The sequence below is a fragment of the Dermacentor variabilis genome, chromosome 4 (assembly GCF_050947875.1).
Source record: "Dermacentor variabilis isolate Ectoservices chromosome 4, ASM5094787v1, whole genome shotgun sequence".
NCBI lineage: Eukaryota > Metazoa > Arthropoda > Arachnida > Ixodida > Ixodidae > Dermacentor > Dermacentor variabilis.
Window position 1 is genome coordinate 114,311,259 of NC_134571.1, and position 20,987 is coordinate 114,332,245.

The 20,987-nt window shown below is 41.6% G+C and overlaps 1 protein-coding gene across 1 annotated transcript in view; it reads left to right on the forward strand.

The window, feature by feature from the left end:
• The window catches only part of LOC142579645 (NPC intracellular cholesterol transporter 1-like), a 64,508-nt gene extending 44,577 nt beyond the window's left edge, over window positions 1–19,931 (forward strand). The window contains exons 18-25 of the mRNA XM_075690049.1: window positions 1,234–1,352; window positions 2,194–2,317; window positions 4,564–4,625; window positions 10,113–10,260; window positions 11,840–12,071; window positions 13,214–13,327; window positions 15,186–15,348; window positions 19,338–19,931. Of these exons, the coding sequence (XP_075546164.1) occupies window positions 1,234–1,352; window positions 2,194–2,317; window positions 4,564–4,625; window positions 10,113–10,260; window positions 11,840–12,071; window positions 13,214–13,327; window positions 15,186–15,348; window positions 19,338–19,378 (1,003 nt within the window). The 3' untranslated portion in view covers window positions 19,379–19,931. The remainder of the gene's footprint in view (window positions 1–1,233; window positions 1,353–2,193; window positions 2,318–4,563; window positions 4,626–10,112; window positions 10,261–11,839; window positions 12,072–13,213; window positions 13,328–15,185; window positions 15,349–19,337) is intronic.
• The last annotated feature ends 1,056 nt before the right edge of the window (window positions 19,932–20,987 follow it).

A 20,987-nucleotide genomic window follows, 5' to 3' on the forward strand; every position in this document is an offset into this window, starting at 1 on the left:
CAGCACCGGCAGTTGGGGGTAGTGTAGACGTCCGGAAATATAAGGTGGAGGCGGGCGGGTGAAGGGTACGTGTTTGTTTGTAGTAGACGCAGGGTGGTAGCCTGCGCCCGGCTGAACTTTGGGTGAGGCGGGGGGAAGATTCGGCGACTGAGGTGAAAGGCCTTAACGAGATCGTTATAAGTTGTCAGACTGTCCCTGGTGTCCAACTCATCTCCAGTGACTCCGGCGCGGTTGACTAGACCTCGCGCAATGGAGTGGGTGACCTCGTTGAGATTGGGGAGGTGTGGGTTTGAAACTTTTTCTGAAAATTTTTTTTTGGTAAACGAACGCTCAAGCCCTCTAAATCTTAGACACAGTGCTGAGAAGTGCTGGAGCACCCCAACTAATTTGCTACTGTGCTTGTTTCTACAAGTGTGTTTCACTGTCGGTACTCAGGAGCATGTGTCGTGGGGTCATGATATTCTGGCTTGGCTCCGTTCCTGTGATTGATGCAGCGCCACACTTGAGCAAAATCGGGAGAAACATCCACAGTGCCCTTGTTAGTTCTTTAATGAGCAACGCCATCATACCTAGCCTTATTGCTACACAAAGCAAATTTTGCTGTGCTATGACGTGAGAAAAATCTTGATGATGCCTGGTCTGGAATTTCGAGACCAGTTTTCAGTATTAACTTAAAGACTGTTTTAAGTGTCTCTCTGCCTCCATACTGGCTAAATGTCATCCTTTCATGTATGAGAAGCATGTAGTGAAAGTTTCACAACTCTGAAAATAAATACAGGTACTCCTTTAAAGCTTCAGGTGTTGAAGGCGTGTCTTGCTCATTGTGAACAAGGCTGCTACTCGTTCTCAATTCTACCATTAATTCTGAATGATGACCTCCTCCTTCATTGTACATTACTAGTATTGCAGAATGTCTGCTCTGTGGCCCCTGGCAATTTCACGGGAGAGCATTGAAAGGAAGGGTTTTTGGTTTGTGGTATGGTCGACACTTGTTACAATAAATTGTAATACGTAATGCAGCGAGAAAGGTTTAAGAAAGTAAGGCAGTGAGGCAGTGCATTGAATTGCGAGACCATTAGCACGGGTGTGCTGGCTGGACGAAGAAAGAGAAAATCAACACATTCAGGCTAACTAATGCTGTTTCTGTTTAATTATTTTGTTTTGTCCTGTTTGTTTGCTCTGTGCTGCTTAAAATGAACCTGATTTCGGCATGTCTTCCGTTTTTATCAACAGGACAACCATTTCTCAGCCCCCAATGTCTTGGCTGGATGACTATGTCACGTGGACCAAGACACAATCGTGCTGTGCAATGGACAACTCTACAATGGCCTTTTGTCCTCGCAACCACACAAGTAAGTTCGTTGCAATATGCGCAGACTGACCATAGTATTTTGTGTGCTGTGATCCCCGCATTTTGCCAGCTGTGAACACCGAATTTATTTCTACAAAGCTAACAGCGCAGAGACCTTACCTCTGCTTTCTCAAATTTTGCAGCAATGTCACATTTTGTGGTCCTCATTTTGAGTATAACACTTGGCACTGTTACTTGCCTGGTTTGCTAAGGAAAAAATGCAAACTTGCCTTTGTCTGTGCCTCTCCCAATTAGTGATGATCAAAGCACGGCTTTATGACATTACCTTGCAACTTCTGGTATCTGCAGTATGGCAAAGCATGGCCTTTTTTTCCCGTGAATCCGTGGGAAGTGCCATCTGATTGCCAAGAGAGGTAAAGAAAAGACAAATTCACATTGTTTTGTTGACAGACCAAGCACGTAACTGTGTCAAGCGTTATGTTGAACAATCTGGACCATAAAATGAAATCTCACAACATATGAGCAAAATCAAAGAAGTAAGCATGAAATTTAAAAAAAAAAAAGTTATAAGGAAAATGCAGCTCACTGTACATAGTATATACTACTGGCTTCATATGCTGCACATGGAGACATTGTAGTTGTGCTTGACCTGGCTTCTTTACCGTTTCATCAGCGTTATTCATCTAAACTCTGTATTCTTCATGCAAATTGGTAAGTTCTGTGGCAATGCAGTTTGATTTGTTTGAGCCCTGCTTTTTGACTGGTTCAAAATCTGTAAATTTGGTTTTGCTTTGTTTTGCTTTATTGAAACAGATTTGCTGGGAAATTAGTTTTTCTTTCAAATTCTAGAAAGAGTAAAGGCCTTCATTCCCTTTATTTAGGGCCAAAGACTTGCGTGCCCTGCTTGTCAAAGCAAAAGCAGCAGGAACGCCCTGTTGGTGACACATTTCAGAGGTTCCTCCTGGAGTTCCTGAATGACAACCCTGATGCCACGTGCCCCAAAGGGTATGTTTCAGAGCCACATGTGACAAGTGTTCTTTTATTTTTTTACTTGTTGCTGCACTTTTTTCTTTATTAACTATTCTTGCTTCAGTACCACCTTTATTAAAAAAAAAAAAGCACTTTTTTTTTTCATTTCTGCATGAATCATACGAGAAACCTTTGCAAATGCCTTAGCAGCTTTACCTCTGCTAGGGAAAACCTTGTTTGAACCTTTGGTAGAGCAGAACCGGATAAGTTTCATGGTGTACTGTTTCGTAGAATTAGCCACATATAATTTCTGGCTTACAAATCTCAAAATGACGGTGCGAAACCTGGCATTGCGTAATAGAAAGGCAAGCAACAGGCTTCCTTTTCTTCTCTAAACAATGAATGTTCAATTGCCAAGCTGTCTGACCAAGTTCTTTTACAACTTCCCTTTGAGCGGCCTTTTACAATTTGCCTGTTCACATGAAAGATGCTACTGAGGCTCTGATGTCGTTCAGTAGTAGTAATTGGTTGTTTATTTTGATAACATCAAAAGGAAGGTGACGGAAATAGCTACCGACTGCACTGCAACGATCTATCCAAGTCTGCTGACACCTGAACGGTGGTCAGCAGTGAGGATGCATGGGGTTTAGGGTAAAGGGTATAGATAGAGGATTGGAAGAGAGGATAGGCTGGGATGAAGGGAACTATTTATATAATGGACAAATGTGGCAATAGATAAAAAAAAATAAGAATTGGCACTTACTGTCTTGCCGCCTTGTCAGGCCAGCTGCTTTTGACAAGCCTTGGAGAGAATGCTGTGAGGGATCCCGTGGTAAACCCTGTGAGGATGTATGTAAGGAATCCTGCAAAGAAAGTTCGATACGTCACAGCTGACAGACAAGAGCCTCCGTGAGCTGACAGGGCTATTGTTAGTTTCGTAATGCTCTTTGATCACATGGCTGTCTCATTACCATCTGAGCCTCCCATCTTTGCAGACGTCCTGTATATTGCATGACCCCCCTCCTTTTTTTTTTTATGAAATTTTTTTTTAGAAATCGTATAAAGCATGTAGTGCAATTTGGCCTGTTGAAGGGAATTACCTGAAGAGGCAGACATTACTAGCATGACAAATTGACATGTGAGGGTGACTAATTAAAAAGATCCAACAGTTAACCCTTTTTAATCATAAAATTTAGGGCACATTTGCAAAATTGAAGCCAAGCAGTTGGGAAGCCTTGTCTGCTTGGCAGATGTCCTAATGCTAGCAAAGTTTTGAGATGTCCATCCCCTGAATCTGCTAAAGTATGCATTGTCATTACAGCTAAAATCATTCTGAACTGCTTGACCGGTTGCAGGTCTGATCCAGGCCACGGTGGTGTCACTCCAATGGGGGCAATAGGCAGAAATGCTTGTGTACTTAGATTTTAGGTGCACTTTAAAGAAATCCAGGTGGCTAAAATTATTTTGGAGCCAAGCATTCTTGCATGTTGCCTTTGTTGGAATGCTGCCGCCGCAGCCAGGATTGAATTCGCGAGCTCGAGCTTGGCAGTGCCACACCCTAGCCATTGAGCCACCGTGGTGGGTTGGACTTGGAAGCAATTGAGAGCGGGTAAACGAGAAAGCCACAGGCTGAAGCCTGTTCCTTCCCGCTAAATGCGGCGAACAATGTAGACGATGGGACGAGTAATATACAGGACAGATGTGCTGGCCTTAGCAAATCATGTGTAGTGCATTTTCTTGTTCTTTCTCCATTGATCACTGACATCTTGAATACAATTTTCTTTTCTCCTGATGCTAAGGAATTTATTAAAAAATTGCAAGCTATTCAAGTGCATGACAAAGGGAATCGGTAGGGAGTGAAAACCTTACCACATCCTTATGAGCTGCGGTGGGGCTTCGCTGTTGCATCACTAAGTCTACAGCATGCTCCTGTACTTTGTCAGCCGTTGCTCTGCTTTTCTTTTATGGATTCAATTGATAGCCTGAGTTACTCCAGCAAATTGACTACTATCACTCAAATTCCTACTGACTTTCTTTTTGTCTTTTGTTCAAGGAATGCTTAGGTATAGTGGGAATAATTTTTTAAAGTATGGAGTGGTGCTGCAGAAATGCGTTAGCCTTAGTGAAGTAGTGTTGGTTGTTAACAGAACTCTCTCGTATTGAAATTTGATGCAGTTAGATTTTTATTGTTTCACGATCCTTTTCCTTGGTACGGACTACATGTAGTGCAAACTGCAAACAATAAATTCAGTAATAACACTTTTTTTTTTTCATTTGTGTAGGGGTCATGCTGCCTATGCAAATGCAGTGCAGATCTATAACAAGAACAGTTCTCATATTGGAGGTAAGTCTTCTTTCTTGCCACTTTTGCAGCACTTTGGAATGTAGAACTTGTCAATCTTCGGTCTGCCTTATTTGCACTGGGAACAAGCGACCATGCTGTTTTCCCAACGCGTCAGCAGCTTCTGGCAAGCATCTCAGTCCTTATCAGATGTGAAGTCCTGGCTTTGAACATGCATAAGATGCGTGAGGTACTAAATGACAAGATTTACGTTTCAGACCACTGCTTTTGCTGGCTTGTGGATGCATTGTCACGTGTTGAAATTTTGTAGGCTTCCTTTTCTGTGGGAGAAAAAGAATTCTTATGGTGTAGGGTGGTTTAACACCATTATTGGACATTTTTTAATATCCTTCGCAGCTTTTGCATTGAGAGCTTATAGATTGAAGAGTTTGATAAGTTAGGTTTGATTTGAATGATTTGAATAAGTATATTTGCTGAGTGAAAAAAAAAAAGAAACAAGACGAGAAAGCTCTTGGCTAGCACGAGTGCCTCTCAAAATTTGATGGGTGCTGTTCATGTAAAACCCTCCATTATTTTTTATTCTTGGTGACATTAGTTGGAAAAACGTGTGTGTGTGTGTGTGTGTGTGTGTGTGTGTGTGTGTGTGTGTGTGTGTGTGTGTGTGTGTGTGTGTGTAATTTGTTTTACTGTGTCAACTCATTTTTGGGCAGAAGTTAGGGACAAAGCCACCTAAGGCCGTTGTGCTGCTGTTTAGTTTGTTACATTGCACATTGTACTGAGTGCGGATTCTTTGACACTTTAAACCCTTAGCCGTTTTGTTTTATCAAGAAATTTCTGCCCTGTAATGCTTATTTTTATATTGCTTTTTGTGAGTACATCGTTACAAAAAGCAGGTTTTTGAGGAAGAAAGAAACAACCAACTTGTAGAATAAATAAAAGCAGGTTACTGAAGTTTATTATATGCTATAATATATATGCACCAACATCATGCTAGCAAGCAGCAAAAAATATGGCAGGAATATACCGTATTAGCTCGCGTAATGATTGCACTCGCATAATGATCGCACCCCGAACTTGTCGCAGCGATATGTCGTGTGCCAAGTCTAGCTAATGATGATCGCGCTTACCATCTGCAAAATGCTATGCGAATGACTCTTGAAGGCACACCAAGCGGTATGCACGAACCCAACATTCTTTAGTAGATGCCCCGTTTCATTCTTTTCATCACTTTCTGCACTTCCATGAAAAAAAAAAAAAAGAAAAGCTACAACCAAACTTGCCTTGGCTTTATCACTTGTAGGCTTCATAATGGTTTTGGTCAACAACAAAAAAGGCGCCTTTCGATTCTTCTCGTCTGCACTCGCGTAACAAATCGCGAACGGCAACGATAGTGGTCACGTTTACACTGATACGTTAGAAGTGTAGCCTATTCATACACAGACGCTTATAACATGGCTAAGATATTCGCCCACCCTTAGCGGAAACTTGCTGTATTAAGATAGTAGTGAAGACAAATGCCGCAGTTTCCGCAGCATGCCTGCCATGTGTTTCTATGTCACTGGCAGCTAAACATGCCCATATCTGTTTCTGTCCCCTCAAAGTGGACATCGCTATGTTATTGTCGCAAACTTGCCGATAATAACGATATTATTCATTACTGATATGGAAGAAACTGTTTCTTCTCGCGCGTAATGTACGCGCGAGAAGAAAATAAAATCGTGTTCGGCTTGCTCTGCCGGCCGCCATTTTTGTTTTTGTTTTCCTGCACTGTCACAGCCATAGGGTTACTATACTGATCGCAGTGGCAGCCGCCTGCTTGTTGACTTGTTCTCATCCCGCAGCAAGCGAGATGAAAAAAAAAATTTTTTTTTCTTTTCGCAGGAAACTTAGCCTGCATAATTATCGCACCCCTGAATTTGAGTCATTTTTTTTTTTTACAAAAAAGTGCCATCATTATGTGAGTAAATACGGTATACAGAAATTATTTATCTTTGTCACATTGACAGTGCATGTTAACACTCTGTGACTAGACTAACAGACCTTTGGGAGGGTGTAGTACAGCTCAAAACATGAAATTACACATAGTTGCTTTCCGATTGGTTCCGTCGACCATCGTCAAAACCAGCTCATCCTCTACAAAACAATAAATATATTGTAAATATTCAGCTGGCGAGCTTGCAGTCAAGTTCTTATGGGGACAGAAAAAAAGGAAGCAGGGAAGGTTTTGGCGAAACGCTGTTCACATCAATTTCATTCCACAGATGCACACTTGTGATGTAATTCTGTGAGGTTTTCTATTTGTCTTCATCAGAGGAGCTGCCGACCTCACTCATCATCTCTTTTGTCTTCTCTTTGTTAAACGATGTACACCTCAATGCCTGAACAGTCATAGCTGGAAGATGATGAAATCCCTCTTTTTCGGAAGACGGGCCAGCCATACACGCATTGCCTCCATCAGATGCCATTTTCAAAACACCGGTTGCCACATAGAAAAACATGCTCCATATGTATAAGAAAGGAAGAAATCAACAGGGTCCTACTGCCACCTGTCGACCAAGACATCAGTTAAGCTGCGCACAAGAGTTTTTTGTTCAAAACGCTCAAGGAGAGAACAAATACTGCAAGGACTAGCAGCGGTCTTCCTAACCACTTTGGAGATGCGAGGGCTTGGAAGAGCAGGGTTCCTCCAAAATGATTAAGGGTTTACAGTGTTGTATTTAATTTCACATCAAATGAAAATTGCATTGTTCCACTGTAAGTTTAGTGCAGTTAGATGCAGTAAAACCAACCTAATTTGTTGTTGTGACACTTTAGTAGAATATAGTGCGTAAACATGCAGCTAAAGTCATGGAGACACAGTTTCAGCAATCTAACAGGATGCAGCAAAACTTCGTTAAACCGTAGTTGACCGGAGCTCAGAAAAAGTATGTACTAAATGGTAGTACTGCTTAACCGAAATAGCGTGAGGTCACCCACTTACCTGTCAAAAACGGAAGCATGAGAAAGTGCGATGAAAGGTCAGAAAACATGCAGTATTTCCTCACTTTGTGCGACAAAAGTGCGTTATTTTCGTTCGATGTCGTGGTGGGTTAGCAGCGATGATGGCGGCCTCAAACTCACTCAAGCTACAAGCCAGCCTTTCTGCCCGCCCCTTCTACTCGGCAAACACCCGCATGAGGCTGACGTAACTCGCAGCATCTGCCACTGTCCGGCCTGAATCGCCCGTGCTGTCGCTTTCCGTGTTGTCCTCATCACTGTCGTTAGGTGACACTTTGGCAATAACAGAGGCAAACGATGGCGAAAAGTCTAACCTTGAAAAGTCGAACCTTGTAGCTGACATATTTTCACGGTTGCAGCATTATTGCGGACCAACTTCTCCTTCGCATTCCAAATGCCACACACCGTAGTCAACGGCAGACCCCTCTCGCATGCCAACACTGACTTCTTCGTGCCACGTTCGACAGCACGAATGATGTCCAATTTTTTTTCTATGCTGAGCACCCGGTTTTTGTCCTAGCTTGCATGACACCACAACCACAACACGGGCCACAACGCTCACACTCTGGCACGGCACCGAAATGATTCTGATGGTGATGTAGCTTCACCTTTCCAAGTGCCCTCTGCATTTGCGCTTGGAGCCCGTTCCGATCTCTGAAGCTCGTTGTTCTTCCCGGGCGCTTTACCGTTGTGATTTTGCGCCGAAAAGTGGAAACGCGCATGCTAACCGATATGTATGCAATAAGCTGGTACGGTTTATGTGGATACAAAATGCATTATGTTCAATGGCCGCTGAGCCAGAGATTTGACTTTACTACTTTTAAAATGAAACTACTGTTTAAGTGGGTACGGTTTAACAAGGTTTTGCTGTATATGTATTGGCAGAAGACATAGCAGAATTCTACTGTAGTGCTTTTTCAGTAATATTGCTTTTTCTTTGCTGTGTACAGTAAACCACCTTCAACTCGAAGCTGTAAAAATCAGAGGAAATTTTGAGATAAGCAGAGTTTTGAGATATATGAAATTGCAAGAATAGAATACAGTTGGCTGCGCATAGACCATATGGAGGCTTTCCATAGTACCACTAGGGATATTTTCGACCAGTTTCACGTGCATCAGCACTAGAAGTGTCAGCATCTACAGGCAGCGGCGTTACTGCCACTCTGCCAATACAGCATGCTTCGTGCAGTCGTGAGGCATGCTTCGTGTATGCTTGGTGCAGCTGTGGAATCAAGACTATTGATCCTACTGCATTATTGGAAGCCAGACATCCGAGTATAACCTCTTTCAGACATTTCAAAAGCTGATGCTGCTACTTTCTGCACCGTCATGAAAAACCTCAACTGCATAAGAATGCAATTATCATGCCTTTAGCAGATGCCCACTAGTGACGCAGCATTTAGAGCCATGTGTGAGCATCCTTACGAAGCCACTATCTCACTGAAATGCTGTGGTCTCGCATTGGCTTCTTGTGGGTGCAGCTCATGCATAGGCTGATCGTGCCTGATCAAAAGTGCCAATCATCTAGCCCAGGGTAACGAGTAATACCCTGTCATGACATTGATGCGTGACTGACAGTGTCCTAAATGGGAGGGGATAAAAAATGACAGGCTTCCAGCTCTCTGCTGCTGCATGAAGCCACAACAAAGTGGTGGCGAACAACCAAGCAAGTGTGCATGAGCGGTGATAGAGTAAAGAAGGGGGAAAGATAAACGGGGAGTGCGGCTTGATGCGGTGCCCGATTTGGATAGCAAGTTGCCGTCAGGGGTAAAGCGAGTGCAAGCAATGCTGCCCTGTTGCCTTTTACCCTGTATGTTGGAAGTCGAGATTTTTAGTTACCCGCAGTTTGACACAAAAGCTTTTTGAGATGTGAGATGAAAAACACGTGGGTGATACCATGGCTGGGGAAAAAATGTTGACTTATCTGATATTTGGAGATATCCAAGTTCGAGTGGAACAGGGTTTACTGTATACCCGAAATATGTCATCCTGTTTTAGTATTTTTGATTTAGTTGTCAATTATCTAGCTTCGATTTAACATAGCTGCCTATCAGGATTCCTTCAAGTTTAGGCCATTCAGTGAGAAGTGGGCAGGATGTGTGATTATTTCGACCCCTGACCTCAACTTGGCCATATGACTCACAGTGTGCTAAGACCGCTATACAAGAGAAGGGGTGACTTTAGCCCCCCCCCCCCCCTTTTTTTTTTCAGGAAACAATTTCGACCTATATTTCACTTTATATGGCAGCTAACTTTGGCTAATTAGCTCCCGGCAGGAGGTTTAAAACTATCTGATGTTAAAAATTGAACAAATTTACAAGGGCACATTAAAATAGCATGGGCACGTTTTGGGACTTATTGTCAGCCTAAACAGAAGGTTAGTATAACCAATGTAAAAACAATGAAAGTTGATGGCAGTATATGTGAGAGACAGACACTAGTGTGAATGAAATTGAAGGGAGTTAGCTGTCATGTTCTCATTTTGTCTGGGTTCAGCAACTGAATTCTTTCTACCTTTATTCCTTTTCCCAGCGACACAGTTCATGACTTACCACACAGCGTTGGCAGACTCCGATGACTTCACACGTGCACTTAGGATGGCACGATTCGTGGCTGACAATGTCACGCATGAACTCCAAACTTCCTCTTCTGCTCATAATGCCACAGTGTTTCCATACAGGTTTGTATCATTTTTTTGTGTGTGTGCAATTTTGTGACACTCAAGTGTTAAGGAACAGCTAAAACTGTGTGTGCTGCTGCCTGTGTATAGCTGGGCAGCAGCTGGGGGCCTGTATTGCTTACTGAAAAGGTTTTTCGCAAAATGGGCTTCATTCTGAGTGGAGCAGGGGTGATGGATGCTGATATTGAGCTAGCTGATTGCTACCTGTGAGGACGGTCATGTTTGCTATGTTGCAAGGTGAAAATGCATTGCTCCTGTGGGGCTCGAATGGTTGCGATATCTCTCGCCCAAGTTCGGTTACCACGACACAAACAGACCATGTTTTACCGTTTGTGGCTTGGTGCGACCTTTACTAACTCCTGTGCATTCCTCATTAGAATGGCCGACAGTTATGCATGTGATACAGCTGTGATGAGATGTTCACACACCTCCTTTTTGTCTGCCTGCGCTATAGTGCTGAGAGACAAGTGGAGCGTGCAGTGCCTGATAGACTGGACGCTCATCCACTATATAAGAACAGAAAGTGCTAGGCCATTGCTTTCAGTGTAACTAACACACATATAAAGCGAATGCACATCTGATTCGGGAGCGCATTAAAATTCTGCCAAATACTGCCAAATGAATTGGCGATGTGTTTTGGCATTTATATGAATCTTGTTTAGTTTGACCCGCTGGATAATTCGAACAGTTTCATCGGTCCTATCAGGGTCGAAATAACAGAAGTCGACTGTATCTGCAATTAAGTTTCTAAGTTCTATAGGCCTACATACATAGTAGCAGATTTTGAAAATGCTGCCTGCTACCATTGCTACCGCTGGATTGTGAATGTGTGTTACTTCACTTAATCGTGCTCCTCTCTTTCTCTTGCAAAATAAATATAATGGAATTGTGCAAAAGTATGACCTTTTCATATTTGTAAATCTAGCTTTTCTGCAAGGCAGCTTTCCAAGCTAATGGTGGCATAGGTATTTTTGCAGCTAGCATGTGCGAGCACAGTTTGCTTGTCTTCTGACATGAAAAATGTAGATGCGGCTGTTGTAGTGAAGCCACAAATGTGCAGCTAGCACTTCAGCTTCATGTGAACCATTACGGGTGCTGCCATTAGTAGGGAAAATGTCCAGTGCAGATAAGCATACTTGCAAATCTGGCAAAGGGTCTAACTTGCAACCTAATTTTCTCTTGGAATGGAACAAACATTGTGAAGTTATTTTTTTACATGTAATATATATCATTCTCAATTTGTTCTATTACCGACTAGTGTCCTTGCAGCTTATTTATATAAAGCTCCTTGAGAACCAAAGAGCACGGGGACCACTTGTCCAGTATTTTTGACACAGCATTGGTTGTGGTTCTGTATTGCTGCAAGGTGATGACTCTCATCTTGCTTTGACTGTTCGGTCTCTGTGTTAGTCTTGGTCTGAGTTGTTTCCTTAAACTAGTGCAATATGATATAACTTCACCAATTGGCCCAGTTTCAAGCATTGTCGCAGATCTCTGTCAGTTTGTGGTCCACTGCTTTCATGCCAGTGTGCATGTCACTCATAACTTGCCTCTCCGCCTCTCGTTCCTGTGCGTGCAGCATCTTCCACGTGTTCTACGAGCAGTACCTGACAATCGAGGCTGAGTCTGCGGTCCACCTGAGCATCTCGCTGGTGGGAATCTTTGGCATCACCTTTCTGCTGCTCGACCTGAACCTGAAGGCGGCTGCGATTGTCTGCTTCACCATTGTCATGATCATTGTGGACATACTGGGCATCATGTACTTGTGGGACATTGCCCTCAATGCGGTCTCTCTAGTCAACCTCGTCATGGTGAGCACCCCATTTTCTGGCGAGGAACACCCGCTTAGCATACTTTCACAGATACGATGCCAGAAGCTCATTTTTATGAACCAGGTAATAAAAAATTATTGTGGTTAGCGTTAACAGCAGCCATAGACTCGGAGTAAAAAGTGTTTTTTTTTGTTTAGCATGATGAGAACAGTCTGCTAGAGAGATGGGAACCAACATGCATTGCCGTAATACATTGCCATCATGCTGTGCTAAAGACATCCCAAAAAGGTCATGATGCATTGATCCTTGTAACTGAATGCAGGCACGTGTCTTCGTTGTCATGCCCCTTTTCGTTTCGTTACGCTTTTGCATCCTTGTACATGTGCACCTTCTTGGTGCATTCTCCCTTATGTAATGAGAGACCTGCTTTTTAAGACAGCTAGCTGAGCGCGCAATGTATTGAAGAGAAAGAAAAAAAAAATATTGTGTTAGTAGGATATAAGATGACATGCTTTCTTGAGTTTGCAGTTCCGCAAAAAAAGAAATATGCATTATATATTCATGCAGATATGGTACCACTCTATGCTGCACTAGTGTAAAGTGCAGCTCATTTACTCTTTCTTAGTCTGTGTGAAAATGGTTTAGCATAAGCAATAAGATGCTGCTGCATTGATTAATTGTCAAGGCTGTAGCAGTGTAGTTACTGCCCTCATGCTTTGGTTATGGCTAGTTTATAAGTACCAGAATAGCTGTTCAAGTGAGCATTTCAAGAGTGCCTAAAATGTAGCGTATCAAATAATGACTATTAATCTGACTTATTTTTTTTTCCTTAGTCCTATAGTTATTTTGGTTTACTGTAGAAGGTGACAACGGACATGCTTTAGCGCTGCCCACAATGCTGGCTTTGGCATTGCATGACATCACATGCCATGAATGGACAATGTTGTAGCATGCCAAACCTCTGTGTCGCAACTGCCGTTTGTGGTAAACTGCGCCACGACACAAAATGGGAAGCGAGGAAGTTTGGTTTCTTACTAGTTCAAGCATTTTTCCTCAGAAGCTTATCCTGAACTTGATTTGGCATTCAGTGATGCTACCCATTCTTGACCAGTAATTTGTTGCTTGTTGCAGCTTGTTGGAATGCTGACACACTTCACATTTTTTGTCTTATAACAACCCAGGCTGTCGGCATATCTGTGGAGTTTTGCTCTCACATTGTCCGGGCTTTCCTCATGAGTGTACAGCCCTCTCGTGTTGCACGGTCTGAAGAATCTCTTGCAACCATGGGAAGCTCTGTGAGTAGATGTTGATCCTAAGTTATGTTTTGCCTACCGAGTGAACAAATTCGCTTTTACATATGCTTCAGTATTTGAAGAACAGGTGTAAAATAAAGTGTACAGAAAAGGAAGAGAAAGGCAATTCACAACATGTTGCACTTCTAGTTTACAACACAAATGCTGTAGTAAGTCTCGTAATAACAGCTGACTAATATTCCAGGCATCATTTGACGTCTTAGATTTATCACTTTAGCAGTGCTCGTCCCATGTCCCTTCTTTTCTGTGGTGCCATCATTCTCCACGCTGACTAAAAGAATGCACAAATTCTAACTCTCCTTCCACGAAGTATAATTGTGGCATAGCTTTCCATTTAGTAACCAGGGTGGGTAATTTATATTATTTTGTTATGGTAAATAGAAAAAAGGCAAATATTATGCATTCTCTAATATCAGATTGATGTTGAGGCAAAGTGACTGGAAAGGTGTATGCCGCACTTTTAATAATTTTGCTTCGTATCGCATGCTTAGGTGTAATTTTGTTCCTGCTTTGTTTCCCCTTGTATGTTCATATCTTTTTCTTTTGTGCTGCAGTTGTCTTCGTGATTGTCCCATATCGCTATACCTTGTGTTCTGTGTTGGAGCATGGTCTGCACATCCTTGAGAACCAGACCATGCCTCCTAACTTGCACCTTAATGCATGATCATGTATTTTACCGCCCCTGTGTGTGCTAGTTCGTTTACAGTATCACTGCACTGTGATGGATGCCTAAGGCTAGTAGGCACTGGATGACCTGTTTTATTAGTTGCACTGGCTTCTATGTTGCATATCTCTGAGTTGTGCAGAATATTGAATGCTCTTGACGGCACAGATTAGTACCTCTAATTATTCCTCCCTGACAACATGTCGTCAGAGGAAAATTATGGTGAATGAGCAGGGAGTGCAGCTCTGATAAAAAAAAAAAAAGGTTATCGAAGCATGTTAATTGTTCAGAGCCATGTTATATGCAGATAAATCTTTTTTCCTATTTGCAATCCTAAAATTCCCACTCGTGTGATGTTTGGGTTCTTACGGTATTGTGAAACAGGCTATGCCAATAACACATTACAGTGCACTTTTGCTTTGACAAAGAGTTTCAGTGATTCATGCTTGTGGGTACTGTAAAATAAGAGCCTGCAAGAAATTGAACAGGGCAAGCATTTGTCTTGTTTGAATTCTTGTATGTTCTTGTGTGTTTTCTTTTTCTTTCTATATGCTGTCTACAATCCTGAACTGGCACCAGCTTGCCCTATTTCACTGGCTTTTGTTAATTTTCTTGTAAACTTTGAATTGCACTCGATGTGAACCGTAAGGTAATTCATGCACTGACAAGTCAGTGTGCCAAGGATTCCAGCTGACACCTGCATCAGAATGCTTTGGTGTTTCCTTCGCTGTTTTCCGCTTAGCCTTCCATGTACGCTGCATGGCATGAGTGTGTGGAATATCGATGTATCTTTTGGTAGATGTTGTGGATGAGATTGGTGGTAATCCCAGTGTTTGCTACTGTGCATGCGTTCCTTGAGCATTGACCATCTTCACTCATGCAGTTACAATATGTTTGCTAAAGTAATTAAAGCAGCTAATTAGTGAAATTTTACTAAAGTTAAAGCAGTGCAAAATGTTGAACAGTGTTAAATGCTTAAGGCCCTGACAAAAATATTTTGTAGATATATTGCGAAGCCTTTTCAAAATAGCAGGTAGATTCACCACTAACACGACAGCTCTTTGAACATGACAGCTCTTTACCACTGTGTGTGGCATAGTGCAAGTTGCGGCTATCGTAAGTTGCTGATGCTTGCTGCTGGCAGTGAATGACTGTGCTTGCATGTGGTGTTTGCAGGTGCTGTCTGGCATCACGCTGACAAAGTTTGGCGGTGTCGTAGTGCTGGCCTTTTCGAAGTCTCAGCTGTTCCGGGTTTTCTACTTCCGCATGTACCTGTCCATTGTGCTGGTGGGCGCCGCACACGGGCTCATCTTCCTTCCCGTCCTGCTCAGCTACATAGGTGGGTATCGGTGTGCTTCCCACCGCAGTGGCTTAAGGTTCTCTCGAGAAAACCCATATATTGCCATACATCATGTAGGAGCACCCCATATAAAATATGGGAACATGCAGGTTGCAGGTTTTAATGCAGGATTCCTATACATCCATATGGAGATATGAAACATGCCCCACATATTGACACAGTGGACTTCGGTTAATCGACCCTTAACGGGACTGAGGAAATCGGTCTTATTATCGGGCGGGTCGAATTAAACAAGAGGCAGAAGAAACACCAGCACACACCGCTGATTCATTTGGCAGTATTTGCCCCCGGATTGAGCACATCCCTGAATCGAATGTGCACCCCCTTTTTGTGGGTTCAAAGTGGAAAACCAATGTAAAAATGACAGAGCTCGGAAACACATGTATAAATTGAACGTGCACCCGATTTTTCAGCTACACAAACATCAAATGCCTCTGATTCTGGTGAAAAGAAAAAGGCGAAACAAGCATACCTTAACTTTACAGAATTGAAGCTTATTTACATCCATTGTTATTACTCTCAGACGGCACTTTGTCACTGTCTCTGAAGAACCACAATATGTTGTCCTCCGTATGGTCCATAGCGTGTTTGATATTATATACATTTATCATACAACCCTCCATCAATCGTAAACAGGATGGTGGCCCATGCCTCAACTACCCACTTGTCTAGTTCGTCCTGCAAAGTATGCAATTCTCCAGAACGCCAAGAACACGTTACGAGACTTGTTGCTGCCGGCTAAACATGTAAAATAAGTTAGATAACTTGGTTGTATGAATGTGCTTTCGTAATCTGACTGAAAGCGATGTGTCATTGTCGTCATCATGCTATGCAAGAACTCATTCTGTTGCAATCCGTAGTCACTACCTTGTGATGGCAATGGTGATGACGTTGACAAGACTGGCTCTGACAGTAGGCTGTTGTGAACGCACTTCTGGTTTTAAGATTGCACTTTCCAAGCAATTTCAGGACATACATTTTCTGAAAAAAAAAAAAAACTGCATTAGAATCGGGTAAATACAGTCGTGTATCAAAACAGCCATCGACTGGAACAAACTTCCCTCCAACATTGTCTTTCACGTCAACCCTGTTCAGTTTAAAGCCGCCGTTGAGTCTCTCTTTGGAAACATCAACTAACTTTGTAAACATCAACTCCACCCACCCCTCATCTAAAACCCTATGTACAGGGTCCTTGAGGTATTTTCAACAAACAAACAAACAAACAAACAAACAAACAAACAAACAAACAAACAAACAAACAAACAAACAAACACAAATAAATAAACAAGTGCAAGCACCAATGCAAAATGCACGACTTTTGCTTTTTGTATACAAAATGTGAGCTAGCTGAAACACATGTAACACTTTCTTGAATACTATTGTATGCAAGGAAATAAAAAAATAAGGGGGTGTGCACAGGTCCTTGAAACCATCGAAATTGCAGAGTATATTTTCGAGGCCCTTGAAAGGTTCTCAAATTGTTTTTTCCCCTTGAAAACCCTTGAATTTCTTGAGTTATACAACCCAAGATCAATTATATGATACGCCCACTATGAAGGTCAATGTGGAGCCGGCGAAATTCCAATTTTAGAAACGATGTTATATATAAAAATCCATGGCCTGAGTGCACAAGTTCTGTTTCGTACTACGTCTTGTGCCTAACTGGAAAGCCCAGCAGCGGGTGAGAGCAAGACACACTGGCGCTTGGTGGTGGTTCCCCTCACATGTTTACGCTGCTTTCTTCACGTCTCGTTGAGAACCTATGATCAAAGCTGAACATTTCCAGTATAATTTTTGTATCTCTAGTGCAATAAAGTTATCTATAGTGTCCTGGAAACGTTACAGTAAAAATTTCTGCATGGGCTGTTGCTCTGCAATGTTAAAAAAGCTTTGACGGAGTTTTGAAAGCCCTTGAATACCCTTGAATTTTTGTCTCTGAATCCTGTATGAACCCTGGATAAGCTTTCAATGCTAAGCTTATGATCGTAACAAAGATGATTTGTCCAACTTTTGGCCAGTTTTGCTTGCGGGTACCGTGCGCAAACTTCTTGAACACATCATACTAAAACATATAACCATTTTTGTAGGAAAGTCATATCACCATATCATATATCATAAATCATATCACCATATTAACATGGCTTTTGCAGAGGCCTTTGTACAATTAGTCAACTACTGGAAGTAACCCACGACATATCATTTAATATCGATCAACACAGACAAGCAGACCTCGTATTTCTCAAAGGCATTTGATCAGGTATCATACAAATAGCTCATAAGGAAACTTGAGACTACGTTAGGTACAGGCCCCATAATTGACTGCATTTGCAACTATCTTACTAACCAAATTTGTGGAAGTGAATGGACAGATTTCCCGGACAGCCCGAGTAACATCAGGAGTCCCCCAAGAAAGCATTCTGGCTCCCCTTTCATTTCTAATTTTTATTAATGACCTACCAGCAAAAGATCACAAGAAACGTTAGGCAATTTGCAGGCGACTGCATTCTTTATCGAAATATTAACTCACATGAGGACCGCATAACATTAAACGACTTGAAAGCTGTGTCTAACTGGTGTGCTGACTGGCAAATGACCGTCAATACTAGGAAATCTGCTGTTCTTTCAATCACTAGAAAAAAAAGTAACTCAAGCCATTAACGACGTGACACTAATATGAGTTCATGAACACAAGTACCTCGGATTAAGTACCTCGGAATGACACATGACTTCAGATGGAACTCCCATATAAACAATGTTAAAGCGACTGCAATGAAATGCCTTTTCTTTCTTGGAAGACACCTGCGACTAGCACCACCCAATACAAAACTTCCGGCTTACAAAATTTTCATCAGGTCAGTCTTTGAGTATGCAAATGTTATCTGGTTCCCATACACTAAACAATTAAAAAACTTGGTGTACAAAGGAAAGCTCTACGGTGTATATACAATAAACAAACTAACAGACTCGCCCACCAAACTGCTTAACAAAACCGGAATCTTAACAGTACAAAACTGAGCAGTACTAGCCCATTCTAAACTTATGTACCAGCTCCTACACAACAAGCTTAATATTGATGCCTCTAGATACATCTCCAGAAATGAAACACTGCCAATGCAACATAAACACACACAAACACTCAATGAGTATTCTTTTTATACCGATTGCTTCAAGAATTCATTCTTTCCTTTAGCGATAAGAGAGTGTAACAAACTCAGTGAATCCATTAGTAACAGCACCTCATGAGATACATTTGCTAATTCAGTGGAAAAACATCTCCTCGTCTTACAGCTCTGATTTACTTACTCCGGTTTGTTAGTGACGTTCATAGCCTAACGCTTTAATCTTTAAGTGTTCTTTTTGTATGATGCATTATACGTGTGACTGCATCCTGTTTATCATTTCATTAGGTGTTTTATGTCACATGTGTTTTCAGGTGTTCTTCTTTCTTATTTGGTTTCTTTTCCCAAAATCTTCTTGGTTACAGTATATTGTACCGATATATTGCGTTTGTGATGGAGTACTAAATTCTTTTGTTCAGCAAAACAAAAACCTTTGCAATAACACACTCGTGATTGTAAAATGTATTTATATTCTTTGTTTGCAAATACTAGCATTTGTACTTGGCCTTCCTGTTATAATCCCATGATGGATTGACAGTAAGTGAAATAAGTAAATAAATAAATAAATAAATAAGTAAATAATAACATTGGTGATACTTAAAAGCCTTATAAGCAGTCCCTTTAACATTTCGCTTTAGTGTCCTTTAAGGCCGCTTCAGTGTGGAGGTGGGACAACTCAAGAGAGTTCTTCTGGAAGACTTCATTTCCACTTATTGCACCTACATTTGTGTGGTCTCGTACAACGGTCATGTACCTGTCCCAAATTCATGAGCCTGATTAGCATTTTAAGTGTTTGTTTAATCTTTTTCGCATGTTGTCTGCTAAATGCTCGGCTGTTTTTCGTTTCAGGGCCCTTCAAAGCCAAGTCTGTGGCATCGGGATCACATTGAACATTCACTTGTCTTAGTCTTATCTTGCCACTACACGCGGAAGTTAGGTTTTTATTGTACAAAGGATATATATATATGTGTGTGTGTGTGGGTGTGTGATAGATTGAATTATTATCACCATGAAAATGGCAGCAAATGTCATCCGAGTGCCTGCTTTGCCATTTTGTTCTGTTGTGGTAGTTTAACAGGTTTATGATATAACGATTTTGTTTTAAAGATCTCAGCTCTTATGACACGTTTTACTTCACTTGATATAGGAGAACAGTCTAAAACATCCTTGCTTGTTGAGGTGAAATAAAGTGTGACGACACATTTCGTATACACATACTTAAGACAGTGCAGGTAACTCATCTGCATTTGTTCACTGTAAAAGCCGAGTGAAAATCAGCATGTGCCTTATATACCGACGCAAGGTGTTATTCTAGGCATCACTGGATTTTGCACTGATGGAAACATCCTCTTATAAAATTTTACGTGCCTCAGTTGTGTAATATCAAGTTTGTTTGCTTACTGACTGGAATGGTGTTTTATGCAATAAAATTGTTGAACTGTTGTTTGTTGGCTTCCTTACTATGCAAGGTTCATCAGACCTCCTGTCCGAGCTGGTGCTTTGAGCTTATAGCACTGACTGTACATTGTGGTTCAATATGCATGATTGAACCAGCTTTTCTGGCAACATGCCATAAGTTAATCAAGAAGCAGATGTCCAACTACAAAACGAAACAAATTTTGTCCAATTTTATTGCCATACTAGCCATAATAGGCTTACGCACGTTAAAGTATGCATAATATACAGAGGCTTCCATACTTCGCTTCAAGTGTTCGAATAAGGATATTGTATACATATATATATATATATATATATATATATATATATATATATATATATATATATATATATATATATATATATATATATATATATTGTATATATTGGATGTTGTATATATTGGATATATTGGATTTTGCGCCACAAAGTATACCTAGAAAAGGATATTGTGCTTACCGCTGCACTGTTCTTGCTCAAATTGAGCAGAAAGATCGTATTTTGGAGTCTACGCCATTCAGTGTAACGCAGTATTGCCTGGTTTTGAAGAAAAGTGCTAAGCTGCCTTCATTTATGTGGATGCAAGCTGCTGCCACAACGGCGCAAACATAAACTTGTGTCGCTGCCTGCCAGCAGCTGAATAAAGCATCCTGTCGAGAAGGGTTGACGCATGTTGCCCGCTCCTCTGGAATGCATGGCAGCCCTCCCTGAAATGCTTTCTGTAGCTGCCGGCAGGTGGTGATAAATGTTTATGCTTGCACCGCTGTGGCAGCAGCTTGCATCCCCATAAAGAAAGGCAAATTTGCACTTTTTTCTTAACAACCAGGCAATTAACTGTGCAAAGCATTACACTGAACGACACAGACTTGAAAACATGATCTTTCTGCAAAATTTTAACGACAATTGTGCAGTGGTAAGTGTGAAATCTTTTGAACACTTCAAGCGAAATATGCATGTCTCTGTACAGTCAAGTGCCTCTACAATGAATGCCTCTGCAACGAAATTACCTGCATAACGGATGAATGTCCTGGTTCTATTGCGAGTTGCTCTTTTTCTTTCCTC